At 45.3% G+C, this 23,185-nt stretch overlaps 1 protein-coding gene across 1 annotated transcript in view; it reads left to right on the forward strand.

Moving 5' to 3' along the window:
• The window catches only part of OAF (out at first homolog), a 28,540-nt gene extending 17,963 nt beyond the window's left edge, over positions 1-10,577 (forward strand). The window contains exons 3-5 of the mRNA XM_040425140.1: positions 2,527-2,661; positions 5,560-5,740; positions 9,701-10,577. Coding sequence (XP_040281074.1) covers positions 2,527-2,661; positions 5,560-5,740; positions 9,701-9,978 — 594 coding nt within the window. The 3' untranslated portion in view covers positions 9,979-10,577. The remainder of the gene's footprint in view (positions 1-2,526; positions 2,662-5,559; positions 5,741-9,700) is intronic.
• Positions 10,578-23,185: the final 12,608 nt, after the last annotated feature.

The following is a 23,185-nucleotide window of genomic DNA, read 5'->3' on the forward strand; positions in this document are numbered from 1 at the left end:
CAGACCCACTGGATCTTCAAGAACCAAGTGGGTCTGGGTCCAAACAATAAAAAATAAAAACTTCCTATATCCACACATAATTGGTTAAAAATGTAAAAAAATAAAAAACACTAAACATGTTTGGTATCGCCGCGTCCGTAAGGACCTGATCTATAAAAGGATCATGTTACTTTTATCCCCATGGTGAACACCCCAAACAAAATAAAAACTATGATGGAATTGTAATTTTGCCCACCGCACTTCCCAAAAAATTGTATAAAAAGTGATCAAAACAGTCATATGTAGCCAAAATTATCACCAGTTAAACCGTGACCTCATCCCACAAAAAATTTGCCCCTACATAAGCCTATTGTCCAAAAAATAAAAAACATATGGCTTTCAGAAAATGGAGACACAAACCTTTTTTCTTTTTTCAAACATGCTTTTATTGAATAAAATAAAGTTAAAAAAAATGCACATATTAGGTATCGTCATGTCCGTAACGACCTGCTCTATAAAAATAGCATGTGATCCAACCCATCTGGTGAACACCATAAAAAATATATATATAACAAATGTGCCCAAAAAAATAAAAAAATTTATCACCTTGCATTACAAAAAGTGTAATACCAAGCAATCAAAAAGTCATATGTGCCCCATAGTGGTACCAATCAAACCGTCATCTCATCCCGCAAAAAATGAGACCCTACCTAAGACAATCGCCCATAAAATATGGCTTTCAGAAAATGAAAACATGATTATTATTATTTTTTTTTTAAATGCTTTTAGTGTGTAAACTAAAATAAAAAAAAAATGCACATATTTGGTATCGCTGTGTAACAACCTCCTCTATAAAAATAGTATGTGAGCCAACCCGTCTGGTGAACGCCGTAAAAAAATTAAATGTGTGCCAAAAAAAGCCATTTTTTTATCACCTTACATCACAAAGTATAATACCAAGCGATCAAGGCCAGCAGTCTCGGCCACCAGTCAGTACCAGCAGTCTCAGCCACAGCTGCCAGTCTCTGCCACCAGTCAGTGTGGTCAAGTTCCCTTGCCATTTAATATAGACTGTTCCTACTAATGTTTCTGCACTACTGTTCTAGCGCCCGTTATTGTAACGGGCTTCATGTCTAGTGTCTACATGAAAGATGCAATCAACAACAAACTAGTATTTTTACTGTTTGAACGGAGGGCACATGTACTGTGGGCAAAGATCAGGAGCCATTCATCAGCCCTTGGGAAAGGCCTTTAAAGGGATTCTCCATGGGAAGTAAAAACCTCTTTAGCTAGGAGGTAGATGTGGTTAGGCTAGTTACCAACAGTCCCAAATTTGCAAGGAATATCTAATTTTCAGAGAGAGTCCCTGCAAATTTGAACTGTCCCAGGTCAAAAATGGTTAGGGATTATGTATGGTCCACCCATAAATGGCTGGTCCAGCTTTGTTTGGGGGCTTTCCCGGGTGGGTGGTTACTATTTATTCCAAATTCCCCAGCTGCAAATTCCTATTTGTAAATCCACAGAAAGCCGTGGGTCAACCAAGGAGTTCTGCCACGGATTCCTCTTCAGATTTCTCTAATAAAAAAATCCACCAAGCAAGCATTTCCTTAAAGGGCTTATCCAATAGTAGAAATAGCCCCCAACAATGCCAAGGCTCCTCCTATAGACGATACTTGCCCAGTCCCCGACACCCGTGTCCCTCTGGATCGCTGCCGCTGCATCCCCCCCGTCACGTGTATCAAAACATCCGGCGGCAGGGGGAGCAGCCAATAGCAGGCCGCAACGTTGACCAGCCTCCCTAGCTTCACTTTTTTTTCTATGATTGCATTTTACTCATATAGAGCTAAAAATCATTTTTTCAATTGGTCTTTATTAAAAAATATTCAGCCCCAAATGGTTAAAGGGGTTTCTAGCTGTGTGAATCTACTTTTTACTTTCACTTTGTGCAGGTCATCTAAGAAGCCTTATCTCTATAATACTAAAAGGTCATAAACACTTATTTAAGTCACATTCTTATCTGTAAGATAAGAACTGAGCTATAATAAGCTCAGAGGTCAGAGATAAGGAGCCGTCAGCTGAGCTGTCTGATTCAGAACCTGCTACTATAGAAACTCAACGCTGCACAGAGACAGGGGTTCAACATTTTGAAAAAAGACTAATTGAAAACATGATTTTTAGCTCCAAATGAGTACAATGCAGTAATAAAACAAATTGTATACATAGCCTTTAAAGGGGTTGTCCAGGTTTTTGGACTTTTTTTTTCAGTAGTCTGATGTTAAAAGAAAATCCTACTCTTCTGCTCCCTCCCATTCCATTCCCTGGGTCCCTGACTTCTAGTCTTGCAAACCTCTAGGCAGATGGGATCACACGGGCTGCTGCAGCCAATAATTGGCCTCTGCGGTGATGTGTCAACACATTACTGCTGGGTTCTGGGATGGATTGTCATTTTTTTTTTTTTTTTTTTGGGGGAAAAGAAATATCACATCTTAGAAAATGATGTTTAAAAATCACCTAAGACTAATTTCAGACGTTTCAATGTCTTTTCAGGAGGTGAAGATTTTTCGGATCTTAATTTTGGGGGAATTAGAGCGAGGACAGAGCCAGTTTCAAGCTCTTTGTTTCATTACACAGCTGCAGAATAATGAGATCATCCCCAGCGAGTCCATGGCCAAGCTGCGACAGGTAAGAACGATGTTTCACATGACGACGACGATGATGATGTAAGGGCGTCTTCTGCCATGGTCAGAGAAGATTGCTCAATCTGTGTATCCTGCCCTACAAGGTTCTCCAACCAGATGTGCTTGGGCTAAATGAACAGGTTGTGACTCACTGCCAAAAAATATTTTAAATGTGTAATATATATACAGGTCCAACAATTTCCTGACCGTGAAATGTATTGGGAAACACAAGTCAAAAACAGGTGTGCAAAAAAAAAAAAAAATTATATATATTTTTATTTTTTTTGCACAGCTGTTTTTGACTTGTGTTTCCCAATACATTTCACTGTCAGGAAATTGTTGGACTTGTTCTTGAGCTCTTTGGTGACATTTGACGCACCACACATTGGCCATAGACACTTTATGCAAATCTACATAAATGTCCAGTACGCCATAGGAGCTGTGCCTACGTCTTTGCTAGTGGTTTAATTTTTCCATCACATTATACACTGCTTGTTTCCATGGTTACGACCCCCCTGCAATCCATTTGCAGTGGTCGTGCTTGTACACTATAGGAAGAAGCGCCGGCCTCTCTGGTGGCTGGGACTGTGGGAGCACGCATAGGCTGGTGCATGTTCCTATAGTGTGTAAGCACGACCACCACTGCTGGATTACAGGGTGGTCGTAACCATGATAACGAGCAGTGTATAATGTGATGGAAAAATGTATCCAGCCAGCAAAGGAGACAATATGGACAATCACAATACATTGGTAAGTGCCTTGTATTAACCTTCTCTACATGATAAATGCTATTTGATGAAGTAACAAAACCCCTTTAACACCTAGAGGCTTCAATCCCGCTGCTGCTGCCGCGTTCCCCTGTGCTTTGATTGACAAGGTCAGGCAGTGTACACGTCATCACACCTGACCCTGACTTCTTCTAGTCTCACTTCTTTTCATACGCCTCAGGACCCTGCGCAGGAACAGTACAGGAACTGATGCGAGCCTCTCTCCTGTACCGCGCCTGCGCCAGGTACTGAAGTGTACGTAAAAAGCGTGAGGCTAGTCAGGGCCAGGTGTGATGACGTTTTCGCTGCCTGACCCTGTCAGTTAAAGTGCAGGGGCAGCAGCAGGGAGAACGGAGCCCGTAGGTGTAACGGCAACGCCCCCATTGCTCCTAGAGACTCATTTGCATATATTAAGTTTATTTTTCTCAGAAACAAAGCCACAGGTGAGGATGGGACCAAGGCTGCCAGTTTCACTACAATGATTCTGGGGACAGGCTTCAGAAGCATAGCTGTACCCCTTTTCCCCCTGTAGCGGCTTTCTAGAACGTAGCGCGTATGCGTCATATTCTTTCACTCTATGCAGGATCTGTTTGTGGCGGTTTTGGCTGGTTGTTGTCACCTGTTTAAAAAAGCCAACTAAATACTTTAGAAACTTCCAAATACTTGGAAATTTGGTAGCCTGGACCCACTAAATAAAGTTATCATGTCATCTATATCCCACGGTGAATACCGCAAAACCAAAAGAAAAAAATAATTATTTTTTTTTTTTTTTAAAAACCTATTGCAGAATTTTTTTTACACCTCCCCTCTAATTTTTTCTGTTCAATACATTTATATGGAACATTAAAGGGTCTTCTTAAAAATACAACTCATCCCGTAACAAAACAAGATCTCATACAGCTTAGTCCATGGCTCTCGCAACACAGTAATGCAAAGGTTAAACAAAAACACTTTGTTCTCACGGCCTGACATAGCTGTGTCTTCAAGGGGTTAAAGTATTGCTAGCATTTCCTGTTCCCGCTGATCCGAATAAAGCGTAAGGGGGGGCTCCGCAAAATGGAATTTTTTTTAAACTGACCTACTCTCCTGGGGAACCAAAGCTCCAAGAAAGCAGTTCAGCCGTGACGCTGTGTCCTATCCGTCGTACTGGAGATCCCACTGACTTGGGGGGCGTGGATCTGTCATGGTTCTGGGACATTACTATTACCATCAGATCAGATGCCGCATCCATCAGCTGTGTGAACAGAACATCATAGTGAAGGTGGTGTGCCCTCTTGAGCCAAGTTTTAAACTTATCCCCCTCTGTATCCATAGGATTGGTGGTGGTCCGTCTGCTAGGACCTCCGGGTTATCTCTAGAAACGGGATACCTTTTCTCTCTGTATGAGTGGAGTGGTGGTCCAGCATGCCCACTGCCACTCTGTCCATCTCTATAGGTCTGCCAGACATTGCTGTTTGCTGTACTTGGCCTCTCCACGGCACTGGGATAAAGATAAATGGAGTAGCAGCGAGCAAGGTTGACCACCACTCCTTGTATACAGACGTGTGCCTAGGGGTTAAATTTAGAACACACTCACAAGGGGTTGTCTAGGATTTTCCTATAGATGTACTACCCTGCACCCCTCGCTGATCAGCTTTTTCAGTGTAGTTTAGAAATGCACACCTCCGTCCACTGTGAAGTGGACGTAGCCAGTTACTGCAGCACTGCTCCCATTCACTTCAGTGGGAGCAGTGCTGCAGTAAGCAGCTCCGTCTACTACAATGTGGACGGAGTTGTGTATTTCCTGGGCCAGAACTACACTGAAACAGCTGATCAGCAGGGGTGTTGGGTGTTGGACCCCTCTCCCATTAGATAAGGGTGTTGGACCCCCACCGATCAGAAACTGATGACCTATACTGAGGAGTCCCCTTCTAAGTGTCCGTCTCCCACCCCCCCGACCACATTCATTTCAATTGGTGACCAGGGCACAACTAGGGAAAAATAGTCATGGACGAAGCTCTACACCTAAGGGGATGCAGAGAGACCCCGACCACATGAATATTTGTGAGTGCGGTGCCGGGTGTGTTTTTCTAAGTCTTGTGACAACACGATATGAAATGCAAAGGCGTAATCCCACACTCGCTTGTTCCTCCTAGAAAAACCCCCACACAGTCCGTCAGGCGGAAGACCTAAGAGGATTCGAGAATTTGCAGATGGATGTAGCTGTGAATTTTACTAAAGGTATCCAGCTGAGCTCCCACATTCACAACGTCTGCTCTGAGGCCAGAGAGGCGATCTATACACGGCAGGAAGATGTGAGGGCGTGGCTAAAGAAAGGTAAGTCTGCGCTGAAAAATCTGCACTTTAGGGTACATTCACACAACCGTATAATTTTATCCGCGTCCGTTCCGCATTTTGCGGAATAGATGCTGATCCATCCATTCATATGGGTGAATAAAATGTGCGGACAACATTCAGTATGTTGTCCGCAAAAATATAAAAAACTTGTACTACTATTGTCCGCACAGATCGGTCCGCAGCAGTCAATGGATCCGCAAATTGCGGATGACCTACGGAATGTAATCCATTTTTGCTGTAATCCATCTGTTTCTGTATTACCTTGACAACTATGAATTAATTCTTCATTTTTTTTTTTTCTTTCCGTTTTTTGCGGACTGTAAAAAACAGAAGACATACGGAACACGAACGGAAGTCATTCGTCCGCAAAATGCGGATACATGGTTCCGTTATTTGCGGAAAGGATTACACACGGTCGTGTGAATGTACCCTTATTGTCGTTTTACATACTTTTTACTTGGGCTGAGGATTGGGACAATTGTTTGGATTGGTGATATATCGGGGATGAATGATCGCTACTACGCTTGTTCGTCCTCATCCAGTTTCATTATTTGCCAGCACCACACCCCTTTTGGTGTTGCATGCGGGTTTTTGTCTGCTTGTTTATACACGTCAGTTGTCAGGAACAAGCGTTTTTTTAAACGATCCACTGATTTAAATGATCGTATTTTTCGCGTGGCGCAAAAAAACCGCATGCAGCACCAAAAGGGGTGTGCTGCTGACAAACCATGAAATTGGATGAGGACGAACAATCGTATTAGTGATCATTCATCCCCCCACATATCCACAATCATTGCTGCATGTAAATGCAGCTAACAAGCGGGCAACAATCGGGAATGAACTTCCTCATTCCCAGTAATTGCCCCCTCTGAGATCTCCCCTGGATTAACTCTCCTGCAATATCAGAGATGATCTGGGTCCATGCCAGGCTTCACTGGCTGACGTCTTCTCGTTCCTGGCATGTATCTAATAAAACCCTGGAAGAGCAGGGAACTACCTCATCATCTGGAAAGTACCTTCCTACAATGGGACAGCAGAGCTCTGTTTAACCCCTTAAACCCCATACATTTTATGGCTTTCGGCCATAAACATTTTCGGCATAAATAGTCCCTTTACACAGTAGAACAGTTTCTCCCTGCGTTGACAATAGCGAGCACTTACTGTTCGCTCACAGATCTCTCCCGTCGGCCGGTTAATCGCTTAGCATGCCGGGGATACAGCAGGATCGCTCGCTGTCGGCGCCGGCCACGCTGATCAGTGAGAAATAGCAGGGAGATGAATAAATATTCAGGGTGTAGCTAATAAAAGAATTTTTACATTTATAGTAGAAAACTTGGCCAGAAATGTCTCTAAATGAGTGTTGCTAAGACACATCTGTCTTCGTAGTACAGTACGGTGCAGTACTGAATGGGAAGATGCACTGTGCTGGGCCGTGTACAATATATTAAAGGGGTTGTATATCCCCTTCTTTCCCCTACTCAGTCCCTCTGACATGAGCATCGGACAAGGTCTGTACAGCGCAGGGCAAGAACTGTTTGTTCACATTCTCGCACTGCTAGGAGGAGGCTTCCGCCTAGCAGTGTTCCTGGTGACGTCACTAGCGCTGATGGGTAGGCTTTAGTGCTCCCCTAGCCGTTTTACAGACTAGGGCAGTGCTAAAGCCTGCCCATTAGTGCCAGTGACATCACCGGGCTCACTGCTAGGCGGAAGCCTCTGCCTAGCATTCCCATGGTCAGACCCGGTACGTCACAGATTCTCCAGATTCAGCGCTGGGCAAGGGAGCGCATCGGAGCATGAAATTCTCCGATACTCATATCAGAGTGGCTGCCTGGGTGAAAACAGGGATATGTCAGGGTTCAGCTCCCTATAATATATTGTACACTATCTGAGGGCAGCAGCTCCCAGCCCAGCGCGTCTTCCTATTCAGTACTGTACTCTACTGTACTACGAAGACAGATCTGCCTAAGGCCTCTTTCACACTTGCGTTGTCCGGATCCGGCGTGTACTCCATTTGCCGGAATTACACGCCGGATCCGTAACAACGCAAGTGAACTGAAAGCATTTGAAGACGGATCCGTCTTCAAAATGCGTTCAGTGTTACTATGGCAGCCAGGACGCTATTAAAGTCCTGGCTGCCATAGTAGTAGTGGGGAGCGGGGGAGCAGTATACTTACAGTCCGTGCGGCTCCCGGGGCGCTCCAGAATGAAGTCAGAGCGCCCCGTGCGCATGGATGACGTCATCCATGCGATCACGTCATCCATGCGCGTGTGGCGCCCTGACGTCACTCTGGAGCGCCCCGGGAGCCGCACGGACGGTAAGTATACTGCTCCCCCGCTCCCCACTACACTTTACCATGGCAACCAGGACTTTAGCGTCCCGGCAGCCATGGTAACCACTCTGAAAAAGCTAAACGTCGGATCCGGTAATGCGCCGAAACGACGTTTAGCTTAAGGCCGGATCCGGATCAATGCCTTTCAATGGGCATTAATTCCGGATCCGGCCTTGCGGCAAGTGTTCCGGATTTTTGGCCGGAGCAAAAAGCGCAGCATGCTGCGGTATTTTCTCCGACCAAAAAACGTTCCGTTCCGGAACTGAAGACATCCTGATGCATCCTGAACGGATTTCTCTCCATTCAGAATGCATTAGGATAAAACTGATCAGGATTCTTCCGGCATAGAGCCCCGACGACGGAACTCTATGCCGGAAGAAAAGAACGCAGGTGTGAAAGAGCCCTAAGCAATGCTCATTTCTGGCCAAGTTTTCTGTTATAAATGTAGAAATTCTCTAAATAAACTATATTAGAAAAAATGTTCCCTATCTCTGTCCCTACACATTAGCAAAAAGAAAGGAAAAAATGACACTTTAAATTAACACCCGTATTATTTTTTTACGTGGATTTTGAACTATGTTACGTTTTTGTTTTGTTTTTATCAAAACCAATGGGATGTGGAATGGGAGCGATTTCTACATGGATTTCTGCCACGAAATCCAAAATTCCCTCCGGCAAATTCCGCCGTGTGAACTGGCCCTAAGGGTAAGTTCACATGAGTCCGACTTGCTATAGCAATCCGCATACAATCTGCAGGGAAATGATTTCACACTGCTGGTTTTTGTGCAAAAAAATAAATAAAAATACAAGACTAAAAAAGGTAAATGGCTTTGAAATCTACTGCAGACAAGAGGGTTGTTTTGTGAATTTTATGGGAAAATCAGTGACAGAAATTGACACGCTCCAGATCTAAAAATCTGCGCAGAAGTTCATTTTAGACTTTGCCTCGATGAGATTTGTCACTTGTCTGCCGCTGTAATCCACCGGGAATCCTCCCCGCACAGGTAAGATCTGCAGAATGTCTGTACAGTGTTGACCTGCTGTGTCCGTTACTGGGCTGGGCCTGTGACGTTCATACCTCGCCGTGGGGTGGTGACTCCCTAGAAATGCTGCAATCTTTAGCAGAAGATCAGTTTGATCAGAACTTGCATTTAGGGTGTGTAAAGCCATATCCGTTTTGCGGTCTGCAAACCGTGGGTACTGGCCTCGCTTTTCCGTTCTGCACATCCCTCACTATCATAGAAATGCCTATCGTCTACAGAGACGAATAGGACATTCTCTTTTTTGTGGAACCACGGAACGGACATACGGATGCAGACGGCACACATTTTGCTGTCCGCATCTTTTGTGGCCCCATAGAAGTGAATGGGTCCGCATCTGACCCGCAAAAATGGGGATCAGATGCGGACACAAAATACGGTGGTGCGCATGGGGTCTTAGTCTGAGATTGATGACCTGTAAGGTCATTGACAGCTGATGTTCCTCATATAGCAGCCTAGAGAATGAAAAGTCTTCTCGTCCTCACTGTCCACCGCTTGTCCAGACTAGACGGCATTACTGAAACTGCATTCATTTCTTGGCCTGACTTGTACTCTTTCTCCCTTGTAAGGTGTGGACGGCTCAATGTTTGAAGTCCTTCCTCAGACGTCGTCGTCCCTTCCTCTTCTGCACCCCTGCAAGGTCTGTTCTCACGACTGGAAAGCCTGCATCTGCTCCTACCGTCTGAGCCTAGAATGGATTCCCTGTAGCCTGAAATACTGCAAAACTCGGGATTCCTCTGGCAAGACCACGTCTTACAAGTGCGGAATCCGCAGCTGCCAGAAAGGGTACGTCTTCCACTTCTACGTGACGCAGAAGCAGCTCTGCCTATGGGACGAAGAGACCTAGACCGGACCGAGCTCCACGCCAGCGCGTCCGGACGCGGAAACAGGACCACGGCTTCTTGAGATCCAACAAGTACATTTGCCTTAAAGACCTTTTTATACTGTGAAGTTTTAGGATCTTCTAAGAAGTAGATCTACGCACATCTACCTTCCATTTTGCTTTTATCTTAAGGCTGAGAAGAAAGCGACTTCTCCATATTAATTGCACAATCACTGAACCTTCTCAGCACACTCATGTGCCTTACCACGAATATCCTTTTTTTTTTCCTTACACCCCAGAAGATGGACTATTGTAGGTCTCCAGTAGGACATGGTGAAGAAAACCAGTATTAAAGGAACTGTGAACATCTGGGAATGGTTTAACCCTTCCTTTGCCAGGAGGATCTTACTTTTTTTTTTACATAAATTTTTTCTGGTCCTGCCGGCAACGATGGTTTAAACGTCCCAGATTCTCCATGTGCCTTCTTCATTCTATATAATGTATTTTAATATAGTTCTGATATTTTTGTATGAAGATGCCTTTTTTTGTATCATCAACTCCAGAACAGAAAATCTTTTGAACAAAGTATTTATCATTTGTAAAAGAAATAAAATGATTTTGAGAATTGCAGTTCATTCCAATCCTGTAAGAAATCCACTCGGAAAGTACCGCTCCGAGGGAACGCATTGTCCGTGATGTGACAGATGGCATCCAGATGTCTCCTTCCTTATCTTCCTTCTTGGCTCGAGGAACGGCTTTGGAAAAAAAAAAAGGAAACATGATTTTGTGATACTCTGTCAGGGAATGTCTGTGCTATTTGTGTCTGTGTGCGGCCGCCCAGTGGTTGAGTTGTGAATTGCAGCCTTACAGGCATATTAATATCATGTAGCAGCTATATTGCATTGAATTTCTATCATTAGAAACTGGTGTCCTTGAAATTTGGGGAAAGTTAAGGGTGGAGACATCTGTAGGTTGCAGCAGTGTCTGCCAATGAGGCATCTGTTGTACATGATTATTTTAGGGTCATTTTGTGGACAACTGTGAAAGGTTGGAGAAGGGAGATCATGAGCAACGGTAGTGAAGCCTTGTTCCCCTGCTGTTGAGCACTTAAGGACTCATGCACACGACCGTATGTATTTTGCGGTCTGCAAAAAAATATGGATGACGTCCATGTGCATCCCGTATTTTGCGTAACGGAACAGCTGGCCCCTAAGGGCTCATGCACGCGCTTATTGGTCGGCCATTCCGTGCATTGGGGACCGCAATTTGTGGTCCAAAATGCACGGGCAACATCCCTGCGGATTCCGCAGGCGGATCCAGACCCATTCAACTTGAATGGGTCCGTGATCCATCTGCACCGCAAAAAATAGAACTCTGTAGTGGTTCCGTGCCTCCGTTCCATACCAAACCTTCCGGATTGCAGACACATTCAAGTGAATGGGTCCGCATCCGTGATGTGGGGTGCAAATGGCCGATGCCCGTGTATTGCGGACCGACTGTTTAAGGGCCGCAATATGGGCACGGCCAGCACCCGTTCGTGTGCATGAGCCCTTATTGAACAGTCCTATACTTGTTCGTAATGCGGACAATAATAGGACATGTTCTATTTTTTTGCGGAACGGACATACGGAAATGGAATGCACACGGAGTAACTACCGTTTTTTTTGCGGACCCATTGAAATGAATGGTTCTGCATACGGTCCGCAAAAAAAACTGACACGGAAAGAAAATACATTCATGTGCATGAGGCCTAACTGACAAGAGTGGCAGACCGACTAAGCACAATAGAAAAACGGATCCGTCCTCCATTGACTTTCAATGGTGTTCAAGACTGATCCGTCTTCCTTCCTGGCCCTGTAATCCAGCGCATGCACTGGTGAGTTTTAGCACATGAACAGTACATCTCAGTCGGCTTTCCATCATGCTCCGACATTCTGATCATAGCATCGGGGAAAGCTGATTGCACATTCACTGATGTATGCGCAGGATTACAGGGCCAGGCAGGAAGACGGCGAGGATGGCTATCACTCAAGTGGAGGGTGGATAAGGGGGAAAGATGCTGCTGAAAAGATGGACCAGGGGGCTAGGCCCACCCTGCGGTGCTCTGAGCTGCTCATCAAGGTATGAAAATAAGCTGCATATTTCTCAAAACGTGTCCATGGATTTCAACAAGTGAGGGATGTTTTACTCAGCATGATCAACCCTAAGGACACAACCAGGCAACGCACCCACGCTGAAGAAGAGTACGGCTCGAACTAAACTAATAAAGGCACACTATATAGGCTACTTTCACACTCGCGTTTGGTGCGGATCCGTCATGGATCTGCACAGACGGATCCGTTCAGATAATACAACCACATGCATTCGTTCAGAACGGATCCGTTTGTATTATCTTTAACATAGCCAAGACGGATCCGTCTTTAACACCGTTGAAAGTCAATGGAGGACGGATCCGTTTTCTATTGTGTCAGTGAAAATGGATCCGTCCCGATTGACTTACATTGTGTGTCAGGACGGATCTGTTTGACTCATTTTCGTCAGATGGACACCAAAACGCTGCAAGCATTGTTTTGGTGTCCGCCTCCAAAACGGAACGGAGGCAAACTGATGCATTCTGAGCGGATCCTTTACCATTCAGAATGCATTAGGGCAAAACTGATCCGTTTTGGACCGCTTGTGAGAGCCCTGAACGGATCTCACAAACGGAAAGCCAAAACGCCAGTGTGAAAGTAGCCTTAGTCGGTCTGCCACTTTTGATACCATGCGGCTGTTAACAATGCAGATTAACAGATCGTTATTCCATGTCCTGTGAATCCACCACCAGTCCCAAGAACGATGGTCCCATTCCCTGTGTGAATGGAGCAGGGCCGGTGCAAGGATTTTTGCACACACAAGCGAAGCTATATTTTGGAGCCCCCACCCCCACAACTCGGTGGGGGTGATGTAAAAAGGAGGGCGTGATGTGACATGGAGGGGGATGAGAAATGTGACATGGAGGGGGATGAGAAATGTGATATGGAGGGGGATGAGAAATGTGACATAGGGGGGTGATGTGACATGGAGGGGGAGAAATGTGACATTTCTCCCCCTCCATGTCACATCGCCCCCTGTTTTTTACATCACCCCCTTTGTGTCACATTTCTCCCCTCCATGTCACATTTCTCCCCCTCCATGGGACATTTCTCCCCCTCAGTGTCACATCACCCCCCTCCATGGCACATTTTCCCCCTCTATTAATGTTGTGTAAAAATAAACATGCTCCTCACCTGGGCCTGTTCCTGTCTGCAGCAGCTCCCCTTCTCCTCTGTGTGGTCCTGGTATCTTCTCTCAGTGCTCCCGACAAGACTTTGAGGACCTTTCCCACTCAGCCAATCAGTGGCTGCAGCTGTGTCACATGTCAGACCAGTGATTGGATCAGCGGGAAATCACTGCCCTGACACGTGACACAGCTGCGGCACTGATTGGCAGAGTGGAAAAGGTCCTCAAACAACTTGTCAGGACTTGGAAGCCCAGAAAGAAGATATGAGGACCACCACACAGAGGAGAACAGCCGCAGGAGGCCGGCGGCATGCAAGTGATTCATGAAAAAAAAAAAAGTTTCATTTTTCCGCCCCCCCTTCTCAGCGCCCTAAGGCGGCCGCTTGGTCTGCCTTATTATAGCACCAGGCCTGGAATGGAGTGACAGGTTCCGACAGGACCCCTTTCTTGGAATTGGTGGAGACCCCTCAAATTAGATATTAATTTATAACCTATCCTGTGATTAGGAGAAAACTTTTTTTGGCACGACCCCTTTAAAGGAGTTATCCCATGACTAATGTAAAAAATAAAATAAAAACCAGACATCGTATAGTACAGGACAATCTCTTTCTAACAAAGCTAGAACCAGCCCTGTACCTCACATGGATCCAAAGATCTCCCCATTCATTGCTCTGCTAGATTTATATCAAGCTGACAGCTCAGGGGGCGTGTCCTTTCTCAGGGGGTGTGTCCTTTCTGCTGCAGCTCTCTCCCTATCACAGCTCAGGGGGATGTCCTTTCTGCTGCACCTCTCTCCCTATCACAGTTCAGGGGGATGTCCTTTCTGCTGCACCTCTCTCCCTATCACAGCTCAGGGGGATGTCCTTTCTGCTGCAGCTCTTTCCCTGTAGAGCTAGGTTCACAATCCGCCTTTTTTTTTTCTCCAATGCGTTTTTTTAATGACGTGTTATTAATAACACAGTTTTGGGTGCAGTTTCAGCAAGAATTTTTATTCCTGGCCGTTTTCAGTGGAATTGTGGATGCAGATTCTGTGCAGAATCCGCATCCAAAAACGGACAGGACACTTCTTTTTTCCGCAGTGTAGTTTTAGAAACCACATACGGAAAAAAAAACTGCGCAGTATAGATTAACTTGCAGATTCTCCTTTGAAATCCATAGGGAAGTTCTGCGTGCATTTTCGGCAAGTATTTTTGGTGTAGAATCGGCACCAAAATACTGTCCAAAATCCCTGTCCTTGTCCAAAATAGCGTGAACCTAACCAAAGTGTCACGGCTTCTAACACAGCGGTCAGCAACCTTTGGCAATCCAGCTGCTGTGAAACTCCCAGCATGCACATTTTCTTGGCAGTTCTTGTAACGCCCATAGAAGTCAAAGGAGGATTCTGGGAGTTGTAGTTTGAGAAGAGCCGGAGGTTGCTGATCCCTGTTCTAACAATATATGGCTGGAGGCAGTCGATTTAAACTGAGCATGTGCGACCACCTGAATGAGGTCAACTGGGAAATGAGGAAAAGAACAAACAGCAGGTGGCGCTATACAGATACATTTTATGGAATAACTCAGAGGCTATGCAACATTTTTAATTAGATGCAATTACAGAAGTATTCAGATCCAGCTGCTGGTTTGAAAACTGTAGAATATTTTTCCTTGGACAACCCCTTTAATGGGAGCCAGACAATGGCATTACCCCATTGGAAATCGACATCCCATCGACACTACTAAAAACATTTCTCTGCTTTTTTGTAAAAATACTGGAACGTAGCACCAAAGGCTGATGTGAACAGTGTCAACGTCTTATGTGTCCAGTACAAGCCTCGTTCGCAGCGCTGTAAGGAGAACTGATAAGATGGTCATCGTTTTGTGGTCAGAGGAAAGGAATGTAGAGTCAGGTCCATAAATATTGGGACATCTACACAATTGTAACATGTTTGGCTCTATGCACCAAATGAAATGAATACCCTCAAATTAAAGCTGACAGTCTGCAGGTAAAGCACATCTTGTTCGTTTCATTTCAAATCCATTGTGGTGGTGCATAGAGCCAAACATGTTAGAATTGTGTCGCTGTCCCAATATTTATGGACCTGACTATAGATTAAAAACTGAATTTTTACTTTTTTTTTTTTTTTTAGTTTCTGTGACCTGTTGCTGGAACATTTTTTAAGCATAAAAAGCACCACTTGTCCTCCGTCCAGAAGTGCAATTGAGCCCAACACAGTCACACACATTGTGAAACATCTCGCTCTTGGTGTTTATCACTCATTAACCCCATAGGGGCCGGGCTCATTTTCACCTTAATTTTTTGCAAATCTGACCAGTGTCAGTTTATGTGGTGATAACTTTAAAACGCTTTGACTTAGGCCTCTTTCACACGGGCGTGTCCAGATGCGTCCCGATGCATTGCGGCAAACCTGCGCAAATAGGAACGCAATTGCAGTCAGTTTTGACTGCGGTTGCGTTCCGATGTTCAGTTTTTATCGCGCGGGTGCAATGTGTTTTGCACGCGCGTGATAAAAAACCGACTGTGGTACCCAGACCCGAACTTCTTTACAGAAGTTCAGGTTTGGGTTAGGTGTTGTGTAGATTGTATTATTTCCCCTTATAACATGGTTATAAGGGGAAATAATAGCATTCTGAATACAGAATGCATAGTACAATAGGGCTGGAGGGGTTAAAAAAATAATTTAACACACCTTAATCCAATTGTTCGCGCAGCCCGCATCTCTTCTGTCTTCATCTGTGAGCAATAGGACCTTTGATGACGTCACTGCGTTCATCACATGGTCCATCACATGATCCATCACCATGGTGATGGATCATGTGATGAGCGTAGTGACATCATCAAAGGTCCTATTGCTCACAGTTAAAGACAGAAGAGATGCCGGCTGCGTGAACAAGTGGATTAAGGTGAGTTAAATTTTTTTATTTTATTTTTTTAACCCCTCCAGCCCTATTTTACTATGCATTCTGTATTCAGAATGCTATTATTTTCCCTTATAACCATGTTATAAGGGGAAATAATAATGATCGGGTCCCCAACCGGATCGTCACCTAGCAACCGTGCGTGAAAATCGCACCGCATCCGCACTTGCTTGCGGATGCTTGCGATTTTCACGCAACCCCATTCTATGGGGCCTGCGTTACTTGAAAAATGCAAAAAGAGGAGCATGCTGCGATTTTCACGCAACGCACAAGTTATGCGTGAAAATCACCGCTCGTGTGCACAGCCCCATAGAAATGAATGGGTCGGGATTCAGTGCGGGTGCAATGCGTTCAACTCACGCATCGCATCCGCGCGGAATACTCGCCCGTGTGAAAGGGGCCTTAGGCTACTTTCACACCTGCGTTAGGTGCGGATCCGTCTGGTATCTGCACAGACGGATCCACACCTATAAATGCAAACGTTGGTATCTGTTCAGTACGGATTCATCTGCATAACTTAGTCAAAAAAAGTCTAAGTGACTTTACATTGAAAGTCAATGGGGGACGGATCCCTTTACAATTGCACCATATTGTGTCAATGTAAACGGATCCGTCCCCATTGACTTACATTGTAAGTCAGGACGGATCCGTTTGGCTCCGCATCGCCAGGCGGACACCAAAACGCTGCAAGCAGAGTTTTGGTGTCCACCTCCAGAGCGGAATGGAGGAGGAACGGAGACAAACTGATGCATTCTTAACAGATCCGCATCCATTCAGAATGCATTGGGGCTGAACTGATCCGTTTGGGGCCGCTTGTGAGAGCCTTGAAACGGATCTCACAGACGGACACCGAAATGCTGGTGTGAAAGTAGCCTTATCCAGGCCATTCTGAGATTGTTTTTTTCGTCACATATTTCTTCATGACACTGGCAAAATGAAGTAAAAAAAAAATCATTTTTATTTATAAAAAAATACCAAATTTACCAAAATTTTGGAAAAATTTGCAAATTTCCAAGTTTCAATGTCTCTACTTCTATAATACATAGTAATACCTCCAAAAATAGTTGTTACTTTACATTCCCCATATGTCTACTTCATGTTTGGATCATTTTTGGAATGCCATTTTAGTTTTTGGGGATGTTATAAGGCTTAGAAGTTTAGAAGCAAATCTTGAAATTTTTAGGGACCAGTTCAGGTCTGAAGTCACTTTGTGAGGCTTTCATAATAGAAACCACCCAAAAATGACCCCATTCTATAAACTACACCCCTCAAGGTATTCAAAACGTATTTTACAAACGTTGTTAACCCTTTAGGTGTTCCACAAGAGTTAAAGGGAGTCTGTCATCAAAGTTTCACCTTTTTAACCCTTCCCATAGCTTTCTAGCAGCCTTACAGTTAATAAAAACGTTACTGTGACGGGATCATCTGTGTCACCGTCTAGTATTCCTTTCTTCCCATGTAATAGCACAGCCAAATAATCCACAGAGCAATAAATCGCTATTATCGCCGGTATCGCCCTACAAGTCCATACATGAGCCAAAGCTGAATGTTGGAAAACGTTTACTGGAAGCAAACAGGCACTCAAACATACCATTTCTTTTATCCTCTGCTCCCATGCAAGGGAGACACCCACAAATAACATACAATAACCCATAACACAAAGGTTACAACCCACATAACATCCTCCCCTCTGCCTGTGATATAATTATCGTACTCAATGATTAACATAATTATCCCAGGCAGGACAATACACAATGTCCTCTGTTCTGGAGACAACCGAGGTGTAATTCTATTATCTCTCAGGACAAAGGGAAATCGCCAATACACACGGGGAGACAATAGGACAGACATCGCTTACTCAAATATACAATGTCCCACCCTTTACAATACACATAGACATTTAACACATGCCAAAATGGCACGAATTAGACCAGGAATTCAAAAGTTAGTAAAAGTCTCTTTGGCCTGGCTGTACTCATGGCTTTTCCGTCCAAAACCGGTTCTACACAGTCTTTTGTCCTGGAGACAATTTAGAAGTGATCCACTTATCTCCCAAGGACAGAGGCAAGACTCCATTAACCACATGGTAGCAAAAGACAGCAAAATACATGAACTTATATAACTATGCAGCTATTGCATAAAACCGGTGCATTCAACATGGGACCGTAATCACATGGTAAGAGGCTGGGAAGTAGTCCTCTCCAAGAACTCGTAGCAAAATCAAAAGAGGGGAGTTTATCACAGTTACCTTTATGAGCAATCCTGGACTTATAAAACCGGCAAAAAACATCTTAGTAGCATATGCAAATGAGGGCTCGCAAGTGCCCAGGGGCGGCGTTACCCTCGTAGGTGCCCAGCTAGCTCAGCCTTATCGTCGCTTCCCCCCGCCCATTCTTTCCCTCTGCCCGCCCATCCTTTCCCTCTGACCACCCATCTACTTACTCCTTGTTTCGCCGAGATCCCGCGCCTGCGCACTCAGTCCGTTGGCCGGCGCATGCGCACTGCGATGCCCATTCCTTGTACGGCATCACAGTAATTAATGCGCATAAGCCGGCTAACGGCGCGAAAACACCACAATGGAGGCGGTCCATCGGCGCATGCGCATTAAGTCCAGGATTGCTCATAAAGGTATCGTTTTTATTATCTGTAAGGCTGCTAGAAAGCTATGGGAAGGTTTAAAAAGGTGAAACTTTGATGACAGACTCCCTTTAATGGCAAATAGAGATAACATTTCAGAATTTAGATTTTTTGGCAAATTTTTAATTTTAACCCATTTTTTCCAGTTACAAAGCAAGGGTTAACAGCCAAACAAACTGCTATATTTATTGCCCTGATTCTGTAGTTTGCAGGAACACCCCATATGTGGCCGTAAACTACTGTACGGGCACACGGTAGGGCGTAGAGGGAAAGGTGCGCCGTGTGGTTTTTGGAAGGCAGATTTTGCTGGACTGTTTATTTACACCATGTTCCATTTGAAGCCCCCCTGATGCACCCCTAGAGTAGAAACTCCATAACAGTGACCCCATTTTGGAAACTACGGGATAAGGTGGCAGTTTTGGGACTATTTTTAGGGTACATATGATTTTTGGTTTATCTATATTACATTTTTGTGAGGCAAGGTTACCAAAAATAGAAATTTTGAAATTTCATCTCCATTTGCCATAAACTGTTGAGAAACACCTAAAGGGTTAATAAAGTTTGTAAAATCAGTTTTGAATACCTTGAGGGGTGTAGTTTCTTAGATGTGGTCACTTTTATGGAGTTTCTACTCTAGAGTTGCATCAGGGGGGCTTCAAATGGGACATGATGCCAAAAAAAAGGCCATCAAAATCTACCTTCCAGAAACCATATGGCGTTCCTTTCCTTCTGCGCCCTGCCGTTTGGTCATACAGCAGTTTACGACCACATATGGGGTGTTTCTGTAAACTGCAGAATCAGGGTAATAAATATTAAGTTTTGTTTGGCTGGTAACCCTTGCTTTGTTACTGGAAAAAAACGGATTAAAATGGAAAATTTGCAAAAAAAATGCTGTTTTGGCACCGTTTTTATTTAATTTTTTTGACCGTGTTCATCTGAGGGGTTAGGTCATGGGGTATTTTTATAGAGCAGATTCTTACGGATGCGGCGATACCTAATATGTCTACTTTTTTATTTATTTATGTTTTGCACTATATTATTTTAGTATCTCCATAGTTTAAGAATCTTTTTTTTGTTGTTGTTTTTAGCCGATTATCTTAGGTAGGGGCTCATTTTTTGGGGGATGAGAGGACGGTTTTATTGGCACTATTTTGGGGGGCATGTGACTTTTTGATAGCTTGCTATTACAATTTTTGTGATGTAAGGTGACAAAAAAAAACTATTTTTTTGCACCGTTTTAATTTTATTTTCTTGACCGTGTTCATCTGAGGGGTTAGGTCATAGGGTATTTTTATAGAGCAAATTCTTACGAACGTGACGATACCTAGTATGTCAACTTTTTTATTTATTTTAGTTTTACTAAATATTTTTTAAAAATAAAATGTTTTCGTTTTAGTGTCTCATGTCTGAGAACCATATTTTTTTATCCGATGGTTAGTGGCTAAATTGGGGAAGGGGAATATAAATTTAGTACTCCATGGAAGTGTGATACTCCCTGAAGCAACCAATAATGCAGAGGCCCGGATGATCGGGGCAAGTGTCACATTGAGTAGTCGTGTCCTTCCGTATCCCCCTCCTGCGACACACTCTGCACTTTTTTTGGGTTCGTCCCTTCTTTCCAGTATGGGGGACCACACCTGGAAACAGTTGGCCAGGGACGATCCGGGCGCCTCCAGTTCCCGAGGTACTCCTGCCTGCTCTTTCCCGGTCAGAAAAGATCAGGGCCTTGAGGACTGCCTCATAGAATTGGAGGAATGTCTCTGTGCTGCCAGCGCTCCGGGACAGCACAAAAGAGTTGTACATGGCAACCTGTACCAAGTAGACCGCAACTTTTTTGTACCATGCCCGGGTTTTGCGCATGGCATTATATGGCTTGAGGACTTGATCAGAGAGATCAACTCCTCCCATATACCGATTGTAGTCGACGATACAATCGGGCTTGAGGACCGTTGCCGCGGTACCTCGCACAGGGACAGGGGTGATGCCATTACCGTGAATTGTGGACAGTACAAGGACATCCCTCTTGTCCTTATAGCTGACCAGCAACAGGTTTCCACTGGTAAGGGCACGGGTCTCAGCTCTGGAGATAGGTACCTGGAGGGGGTGGGTAGGGAGGCCGCGTTGATTTTTCCGCACGGTCCCACAAGCGGTCGTGGATCTGGCGGCGAGGGACTGGAACAAGGGGATACTAGTATAAAAGTTATCCATGTACAGGTGGTAACCCTTATCTAGCAGTGGGTGCATAAGGTCCCACACAAGTTTCCCGCTAACACCCAGAGTGGGGGGACATTCTGGGGGTTGAATACGGGAATCTCGCCCCTCGTACACACGAAACTTGTAAGTGTACCCTGAGGTACTCTCACAAAGATTGTACAGCTTCACGCCATACCTCGTAGCTGATCGTACAAGTGTGGGCCACAGGGTCCCTAGCATGGCGGTCCCCTTGCTCCGCCTGGCGGCGTCTTAGCCGCCTTGGGGGCTCATCATCATCGCTAGATAATGAGGAGGACGCGGATGACAAAAGGAAAGTGGGGTCATCCTCATCCTCACTGGGGCTCTCGGACTCAGAGGCAAGCTGGACGTATGTGTGTGTGTGCGTGCGTGTTAAACTTTATTTGGTGTGCGTGTGTGTGGGGGCACGGGTGTTCGCGGACTTACCCTAAACCTAACAGACAAAAAAATAAAAATAAAATAAAAAAAGGCCAAAAAATTCGAAAAAAAAATATTAAAATAAATTCTAACTCGCTGATCAACCGTCCAAAGTTGATCAGCGGTGGGGTGTGCGATGTGCTAACAGTGGCCGGACGCAGAGGCGTATCTAGTGAAAATGGCGCCTATGGCAAGCACTGAAACTGCGCCCCTGTCAAAATATTTTAAACCCATCTTTCAGATAACCTTAACAAAAAAAAAAACACGATAGCTCTTTTGTAGAACCCCCATAAAAACTTACAGTTACTTGGCTTGGCCCTTGGGGATCTCGGACGCCACTTCAACACTTTGGCCGGGGGCTCGGTGGAGCTGATGTTGTGCTTTAACCTAATGAGAAAGATTTCATAATAAGGATTTGGAGAAAGGGCAGAGGGATAGCAGAGCAGGGAGAGGCTGGTGCTGCTACTAGGGGGTCATATCATGGGGGAGTAATAAAGCCCACCATAATGCCCCCCCAGTAGTAATAATTCTCCTTATAATATGCAAAACATTTGTAATGCCCCCAGTTGAGCTAATGTTCCCATAATGTGCCAATATAAAATACCCCTTCTCAGTGCCCCCGTAGATGACCCCCATAGTGCCCCCCCTTCCCCATAGTACCCACCATAATGTGTCCCAGTATAAAATGCCCCTATACAGAGCCCCCATATAAAATATCTTCTTTTTTAGCCTCAGTAGATGCCACTATAGTGCCCCCCAATAATCTGCAGTAAGATGTGCCCCCATAGATGCCCCCAATCATGTGCCAGTAGCCAGAGCCCCCCCACCATCATGTGCCAGTAGCCAGAGCCCCCCCATATCATGTCAGTAGCCAGAGCCCCCCCATATCATGTGTCAGTAGCCAGAGCCCCCCATATCATGTGCCAGTAGCCAGAGTGCCCCCAATCATGTGCCAGAAATAAGAGCCCCCCCACCATCATGTGCCAGTAGCCAGAGCCCCCCATATCATATGCCAGTAGCCAGAGCCCCCCCATATCATGTGCCAGTAGCCCCCCTTATGTGCCAGTAGCCCCCCTATGTGCCAGTAGCCCTCCTTATCATGTGCCAGTAGCCCCCCTTATCATGTGCCAGTAGCCCCCTTATCATGTGCCAGTAGCCCCCCTTATCATGTGCCAGTAGCCCCCCTTATCATGTGCCAGTAGCCCCCCATATCATGTGCCAGTAGCCAGAGCCCCCCCCATATCATGTGCCAGTAGCCAGAGCCCCCCCCCCACCATCATGTGCCAGTAGCCAGAGCCCCCCCATATCATGTGTCAGTAGCCAGAGCCCCCCCATATCATGTGCCAGTAGCCAGAGTGCCCCCATATCATGTGCCAGTAGCCAGAGTGCCCCCATATCATGTGCCAGTAGCCAGAGTGCCCCCATATCATGTGCCAGTAGCCCCCCATATCATGTGCCAGTAGCCCCCCTTATCATGTGCCAGCCCAGTAGCCCCCCTTATCATGTGCCAGCCCAGCCCAGTAGTCCCCCCTTATGTGCCAGCCCAGTAGCCCCCCTTATGTGCCAGCCCAGTAGCCCCCCTTATCATGTGCCAGCCCAGCCCAGTAGTCCCCCCTTATGTGCCAGCCCAGTAGCCCCCCTTATGTGCCAGCCCAGTAGCCCCCCTTATCATGTGCCAGCCCAGTATTGTACCTATATAAAAAAATAAAAAAAAATAATACACTTATACTTACCTCCAGCAATGCGATGCGATGCAGGCCACCTCTTCCGT

Source organism: Bufo bufo, chromosome 1 (genome assembly GCF_905171765.1).
Source record: "Bufo bufo chromosome 1, aBufBuf1.1, whole genome shotgun sequence".
NCBI classification, from domain to species: Eukaryota; Metazoa; Chordata; class Amphibia; order Anura; family Bufonidae; genus Bufo; species Bufo bufo.